At 43.4% G+C, this 8,077-nt stretch overlaps 2 protein-coding genes across 2 annotated transcripts; both read left to right on the forward strand.

Moving 5' to 3' along the window:
- Window positions 1–3,630: 3,630 nt before the first annotated feature.
- On the forward strand, window positions 3,631–4,834 carry AOL_s00210g27 (uncharacterized protein; the record flags this gene model as incomplete). Its single annotated transcript, XM_011128829.1, has 4 exons — window positions 3,631–3,850; window positions 3,922–4,098; window positions 4,180–4,496; window positions 4,571–4,834. The coding sequence occupies 4 exons, from the start codon at window positions 3,631–3,633 to the stop codon at window positions 4,832–4,834; spliced, it is 978 nt and encodes a 325-aa protein (XP_011127131.1).
- A 1,802-nt stretch (window positions 4,835–6,636) lies between these two features.
- AOL_s00210g28 (uncharacterized protein) lies at window positions 6,637–7,283 on the forward strand (the record flags this gene model as incomplete). The annotated part of the gene is made up of 3 exons (XM_011128830.1): window positions 6,637–6,822; window positions 6,894–7,057; window positions 7,124–7,283. The coding sequence occupies 3 exons, from the start codon at window positions 6,637–6,639 to the stop codon at window positions 7,281–7,283; spliced, it is 510 nt and encodes a 169-aa protein (XP_011127132.1).
- Window positions 7,284–8,077: the final 794 nt, after the last annotated feature.

Raw genomic sequence — 8,077 nt, forward strand, 5'->3', positions numbered from 1 at the left:
TAACCGTTACTACTGATTTAAGTTCGGTCGTAATATTAGCTATTCATGTCTCCACCCTAAACACTACTGCTGACAATTCCGGGGCCCGGGGGCTCTGGAATCCTCAATGATACTTGTTTGCTTTATTTTTTTATTTATTCTATTCTTTTGACATTTTAATAAGCCTCAAATACGTCTCTCATTGTAAGATTCGTAACCTGAAATTCCATATCAAGTCAACTGGCCATGGCCTAATACTAGCGTAGCTTTCTTAGCTGACATCAGGTTTACTCGTTCGGCGAAACTTGCATTTTTGGGCTCGCATTACATTGCGCATGCATAGGGCTATACCGCCGGCCTCTTTTTGAGAGTCTTTACTTAACTGCGACAGCCACCTTTATGATTTATGGGTTTCCAGACCTATAGTGGAATTTCGAAACTTTTCTTGGAAATTCAGTGTTGCCGGTTATCCAGGGTTGTAAGCATCCGTGTTCCCGGTGCCTAGAAGTTGAAACAGGGCGCCAATTCTAGCATCAAGTTATATCCTTCGCAAATATGTATACATTTGAACGAGGCCCTGTACATATGCACTGTTTGTCCCTTGCATTCAGTTTTTATGTGAGCGCATTGACGCTTCCGTCGACGCCGTCACGATAAATCCCAATCACTGGAGCTTAAGCGAATCCAACATATTTTCAGTCGTCGCATAATACACGGATTAGCTCATGTCGAGATATACATGTTTATCGAGGCTGGATCTGGCTTCGCCTCGTCGATTTTATGCGAACAGCGAACATACCGATATATGCGATCAATGGATCTTAGACTGCTTCAAGATTTTAGCATTGCCTGTGATCACTCTCTAGTCAAGTCTGAGCTCGAGCTCACCAGCAACGCCGAATGCGTTGGTCCATCTCTGCATAGCTGTTCCACAAGGCGGATCCAACATTGTATCCGAGCTTGAAAATAGGGCCCCAAAAAAACCAACATATCAGACACATTTTCAGATTCCGTTTAGACGACTCCACGGCTGAGATTCTTGGTGCATAAATTATCGGGTGCTGAATTTTAGGGCTCCCCGTGGATGTATGATCATGATCGTGAGCAAGTTTGGATCCATGGATCCATGGAGCTGTCAGCTTGTTCAGCCGTTTGGATGATTGGTTTTGTCGTCATATCGGGTCAACTATCTTTGCTAAATTCAAGCACTTCTTGGATAGCTTGACCAGAACTCTAAGTGGAGGATCAACCGTTGGGCTTGACTCTTTAGCCACTAGCTCCCTTGTTGTCATTTCATGTTCTTGATGCATCGTGATCTTCCAAATCCAGCATCGTGCTTTTGGAGATGCTCTGTAATCTTGAAATCTAAGTGGTTAACGGAGATTTTGGTCCGAATATCCGACACGCATGAAAATCATCAGACTGATATGATGATTCTACAGAATTTATTATTCATAAGTGATTCATGAGATGAATAGGTCTTTAGAAGTACCTCGAGGTACCCGAACCCCGGGGTGGATCGTGATTTTGACGTCAACTTTGCAAATTTCATGATCACTTATCGAAACTAATCCCAATGAATAATGCAAAAGTGTTTATAAGGCATATTATTATCAAATTCAACTTCGGAAGCCACGAAAGAGGTCCTAGCTTTACATTAGTAAAATCTTCGTCAGGATCTAAGATTTTTTTTACGCAATACTTCGAAGCCGTTCGACCTATCTTAAATCACTTCATCCAGCTCTCGCGTCTGTATTTCGTACTGCTGATCAAATCAACCTTGAATCTCACTATCTTGTTGCGGCACGGATAGCAAGAATTGTCTGTGCAGAATAGCTATATCGATATATGCAATAATTCTGATGCTATATAGGCTCAAATTTTAAACCTCGGGCTCAAGCCTAGAACTTGATTGAATTGTAGGATTATTCAGTAATTCATTTTCATCTTCGGCTATTTTATGACTGAGCCGCCTTTACAAATCCTGCGGAAGTGAACGAGCGGGGTCGCTGCATCTCGTGGAAATGACTTTTGCACAGATCTGACAGATAGGAGTGCACATATGCCTTGTGATTTGCTGAACCAAACCCGAGCTACCCCTTCGAAATACGTTACGAAGACCGAATCAACAGGCGCTATGGCTCTGAAAACTTAGCTACAATTTCTTTTCGTCACGAATCCTGTAGCTGAAAAATAGTTACACCTATCTTGTGAAATCTTTTGGTATCCGCTCCGCTTTGCATTTTACTTAATTTAATTTCGATCTAGGCTCTTATGGGTTGACATTATTAAAAAGCATAATCATGTTTTGAATGTCACGCTTTCAAATAATATATGCTTATGCTAGGGTCAAATGTGCATCAAATAATGAATCGAAGGCCTTGGGCACCATGATAATTAAATGATGATCAGTTGGAAGCTTCTAGCTACCTAAGAGTAAATTAAATCGACAAGCTATTGCAATCTATTTTTGTGCCCTTCTGCAATTATAATGAAGTCTGAGGAGCTGCATAGTCTCAGTAGTAAATCCCGCCCTTACCATGGAGTCGATGCTCAATATTATCTCAAAAACCTTGTTCTCGGCCGATTTCAAAATCAATAGGGCACAAGATTGTATTAGAGCTGAGGATTATGGGGGAAGAAGGTAGGCAACCATGCCAATTGCATGTATCGATGATAATTTCTCTAGATATTTACAATAAATCCGGCGGACAGATTCTGTGTACCCAAGTCAGGACGTGAGTAGTAGTTACCACGCCATCCTCAAGCCTCGTGGCTTAGAGAATAATGTTGAACTTTATATTCAAATTTACTTTTGATATAGTAGATCAATATATATCAACTAAACTTGGCCGCTTGATTAACGTCATTCTCGAGGGGCAAAAGCTTAATTCTACTCCCTCCTTTCAGCCCTTCTACGCGCACACGATCGAGAGTTCAAGATATCGATATATACCGCTAACCGCTTCCTGGAGCCTAGTATAGATGTCTTTCGAATATTCATAGTCATTCTACTCTCTCTCAGCTCGGGCCTATGTTAACCTTCTGGAGTTCCTCCATTTGGCGTATACCCGGCCGTTCTGATTTGGAAGATCTTCGAACCTAACCTAGCTTCTGACTGTATAGCCGACAGATAACTCAGTAGCCTTAAAATACTACCAAATTTCCCTGTTTCAACCCCGGTCGATTAGCCCATTGTGTGGTAACCGTATTTATTCACATTCCCCCATTTTCACGCCTCCTGGCATTTGTGATACGTCTTTTGGAGCTAGTGGCGTGGTCGAGTGACACGAATTGCTCTAAAATCTCGGGTTTACTGGCAATATAGAGCGACAAAGCGCTTCTATCACAAATTCGATGTATTTCCAACTCTACAGCTACGGATTATCATGCCGAGGCATTCGGAAAAGCATATCAGTATGTCCTCGATAGCTTCTGGTTATCGATTTTACAAATTTCCTCATATCTAACCATCATGGGACTATAAAATAGGGACATATTCCCAACTGAGGTGCACTGCAGTGGTAGAGAACTTGGCTACCAGCCTCAGAAAAACAGAACTTTCGAGGGTCGATAAAATATCCCCGTCCCTCAAACGCTATCAGCCTATACATTTTTATCTCTTCCGCTAAATTTTATTTCCTTGGAATCATGAAGCCATTCAGTCATGATATCGGCCTTCTGGTCCCATTTTTCATATTCCTCCTAGCCGGTTTGTTGGGGGTCGGGACGGGGAACCCGATCGCAAACCCTGCTGCCAGCCCTCAACTTCTGGGCGGTATTTTAGGGCCTATTCTTGATCCTATACTTGGTGGTGGTGGCGGCGGCGGCGCATCCAGTCCTCCTCTATATGACTTCTTCTTAGGCTTAGGTTAGGATAACACTATGGAAGCCTAACTCCCAGCTTCGAATGGCTTTCCCTAACCAAACTGTTTATATTAGCACGAAATGTCCTTGATCCCGCACTAGGTACGGATCTAGCGGGCCAAATTATGCCTGGTACCACTTTAGATGGCGGAAGAGGCATCCTAGGACCCGAAGTCTGCGCATTGTTCAACTGTGTAGTCAATCCAAGTGGTGGGCCGGTTCAGGGAGGCCCTGATACCCCGAGCCAAGTGGGTGAGTCCCAAACTTCGAAATTTTAGATGTCTTATCGCTAGGAAATTTAATTTTACTAATCATTGATTTTTGTGACCCTAGCTGCACTGCTCGATCGACTCCTTGGAACGAATATAGTTCGGGTTATACAAGGCGGCGCGACAAGTGGAGATGTAAACGGTTTAGTTGGCCCACTAGTCTGTCTCCTCTTCAGCTGTAGCATCGGTCCTCAAGTGACTACTACATTAACAGCGACATCTACTGCGACTTCTGTATCAACATTCACTATTAGCACAACGAGACTTTCTACCACAACATTAACCGCGACTTGCTCACCAACCACTCTGACAAGCTCTATATTTACTACCACCACGAATTTTGTGACACTCACATCCTCTACGACTGCTACCGTGTTTGCTGTAAGATACTATCTTTTTTTCTGATTCAAGTCCTACCTGTTATGATGCCAATAGACTAATTGGCGGCTTGGCAGACACGAACTTCTGTGGTTGCTGGACCGGCCACAACTATCACCTCCACTTCATATTCGACCTATAAGACTACATACACTCAGGCGGCGCCTGCTGCGACAAAAACTTCTACAGTAACTCAGACAGCGCCAGCTATTACCTATACTACTACTGCTACCTTGCAGGGTTATCCAGTTACCAAAACCGTTACTAGTACTTGGACAAGTACCGTTACAAAATGTACTTCTTCTTCTTCTTCACGTCCATACCGCCACGGGGTCTCTTAAGGTAGCACTGGTTGCACACGTCGTTTATAATGGGTTCAAAATACATGGAAATGTTGTACCAGCATACCCGACGGGAGGGAAATCGTGATCGTGTTGAATCTTACACAAATTGTTGCAGAAAGCTATAAGTTTGTAGCTACCTTAGTAGTTTTAGTTAAATGTTTGGATCTTCATGTTGAAATGGCTTATTCCTAAGTCAGGATGTCGTGGACTTGTTGACAATCACTAGGGAAGTCGCCATTTGTGTTAGTAGCTTTATTAGCAATGTGCATGAATCAACTTTAGTTGGTCGTGGGACGTACTAATAGCTCTATGGAATTGAACTATCTGGTTTTCGGGACTCTTCTATAGCTAATTTAATGCGATTTCTTCTAGTCCCCGAAAGGCTGGCATCATTTTCACCTAGAAATGGTGGCCTGGTTGGCATCGGGTTATAACTTTTATATTCTGTCTTCAGATCTTTGCAAATTTGTCTTGGACTATTCGTCACTGTCAACACATAACCTATCGGTTCTGTTGCATTTGCGACGATCAACATTGTTGGATTCCCAATCCAGCCTGATACCGTTTTTGGCTACTTTGGGAATTCCCTTCCGAAGCGCAGGTGGTTTCGAACTTGAATCTCAAAAATAACAATGGGGCTTGTAATAGCAGCCAAATAAGACATTTAGTTCCAGCTCGAGGCTGTTTGTTATTTTGCCTACCCCTGGTTTGGGTGACATGTATGCTTCGGTAGGTCAAGGCGAGTTTGAGAAGCTCCCTAGAATACTAATATTCTGCAGAGTGTTGGCCAGCTGGTACGTCATAGTCCATTTGGGAGCCAGCTGCAGCGAAGCTGCAACCATATCTCATGGTCTGGTATCATGCTCAAAATAAATCACCCCATGCAGGAAAAGTTTTTTCTCTCATCAAAGAAAAATTTTGTAACCAGGAATTGAGACCGTGATTTTAAGAGAGCTCACAAACCGAGATGTGAGTTGTCTGGCCTAGTTCTCAGCCGAGCAGATGCCGAGACTCCTGATTGACGTCGAACCCGGGTATTGCACGCAGATATTTCAGGAGCTACTGCGTTAGTATTCCCCAGCTCCCAATGCCCGGCTAGATAAGGCTACTCTAGATTTGACCTACGTTAGAAATTTTAGAAATTTCGAACGCCAGAACCGCGCCGTACCGAAAGCGTAACGACCAATACATGCATAACATTATTCCCACACATTGGCTGCAACGTTACACACACGGCAAATGTCAAGGGTCTTGAGAACTCTTTGCCAGGTTTACATTCCAGACTTTTCTCGCTTGGCCAGGGGTCGGTCCTTCTATATCGATATATTCTATGCAGGGTCAATCATCGGGCTCCTGATTAAGGTGGTTATATTCGGGTAGGGAGCAAAATTTGAGTCCGGGGTCCCTCATCTATCGAGGCTATGGCACAGCGATGTTCGGAAATTTGTACTATTGAGGATGCTGAAAGCGCATAGGAAACTACTTTTCGGAGTCGGAGAACTACCATTTTTTTTGAGAACAGCCTTCTTTTCTTCTTGACCTTCCCTTCGCAGCTGCTCGATGCGTCGTGTTCTGAAAATGTCGTGATATCGGGTTTCAAGCTTCCCAGTCCTCAGGAATGATAACGGATTTAATATAAAATAGCCATCATCTTCCGCTACATTGGTTACTCTCCATCAGTTCACAGCATTTCGTAAAACTCGATAACTAATATAATCCTCATAAGCTCTTTTAATCCCATCTTTTACATTACGCTTTATACTTTTCGTTATAGAACTTAAGCCATCTATTCAAACAAAATGCCTGCCGTTCCACAGACCAACGCTTCTACCCCAGCTGTCGTCCTCCAGAGTGGAAACTACTCGATCGCCACCGTTAGAGATCCTACTGGTGCTCAATTCTATCTCTCTAGGTCCCCATCTGAGGACCGATCCCTCCTCCCAAAGCCAGTCCTCGTTTTGCCAAAGCCCGTCACACGCTCTCCAGTAAGTTATACATAACCGACCATCCTTGAGGTTTATATATAGCATTCACTAACTGCTCATATCTCATTTAGTGGAAAATCACCCGCAACTCCGATGGAACCTATACCATTGAGAACGGCGGTGCTCCAGTTGTGAACATCAAGGGACAACTTTTCGCCCAACTCCAGGCCCAAGCCGGTGTTGAGACTCGCTGGAGGATCACTTCCGTCCATTGGCAAGGCCGGGATCAATTCATGTAAGTTTTCCATAAATAGTTTGTACAAAGGAATAAAAGAGCTAACAGGTAATTTTCTCTATTTAGCATTGAAAGTGTTGACCGAGCTGCTGGATGGTCCCTCAAGACAACTGATGCTGCCAGCGTCTTTTCCTTCGTCCAGCCTGAAATCAAGCCATTGGCTTCGACCCGTTCCATCCCACCACAGTATCAGGCCAGTGCCCGATTCGTCATCCAGAGGATTTAAGAATTTTAAGTCTGATCTTCGTTTGATGAGGTGTTCGCACGTTTCGGGATATGCCTAGGATCCCGTATACGTGGATGTACATATACCTGGGTTCTATAAAGAGGAGGGTTTAAATATCTTTAATTGTACGATAGCCAAGAGTGTATAGACAATATTAATCTAAAAGGCCAACAGATCTAGCTATTGTTAGATCCGACAAATGAATTATCATGACTAAAAAAAAGTGTGCCGGCTAAACAGAAACGGTTGGGATACGTTTAACTGCCAAAACTATCATAAAATAGAGAGATTTATGATATTATGAATTAACTTCTGGGACGAGACCGGACCTACTTACCGTTGGGTTTCTTCGATCTGGCTATGATTAGTGTACATACATGCATGTAGCTGATAGTCCGTTCCGTTACCCACTTCGGACCCACTTTCGGAACCTACCGTGATGCTAGTTATAATGGTGAAATCTATGCAATGATGAAACTGCGAAGAATGGAGTGCGATAACTTTTGAACATATGCCGGTTGCCGGAACAATACACCAAACCGACCCTAAATTGCGAAGCTTTGTGTCAAAACGATGTTGCACAATTGGACCAAAAATGTCTTAAGATCCTGGTCAGCGGGCTGCGGCCTTTGTGCGGGATGGATTGAATATGTTTGACTTAGAAAATGTTTGATAAGGAAGTGTGAAGAAGTCGTAGAGGTTCTGTATCTCTAGAATAATATAAGCACCATATGCTATGGAAAGTAGGGGCGTACATGGCGGCCGTTATTGCATTCATTGAGCTCCTACATGAG

The sequence above is a fragment of the Orbilia oligospora genome, assembly GCF_000225545.1.
Source record: "Orbilia oligospora ATCC 24927 unplaced genomic scaffold scaffold00210, whole genome shotgun sequence".
In the NCBI taxonomy this organism is placed as follows: Eukaryota; Fungi; Ascomycota; class Orbiliomycetes; order Orbiliales; family Orbiliaceae; genus Orbilia; species Orbilia oligospora.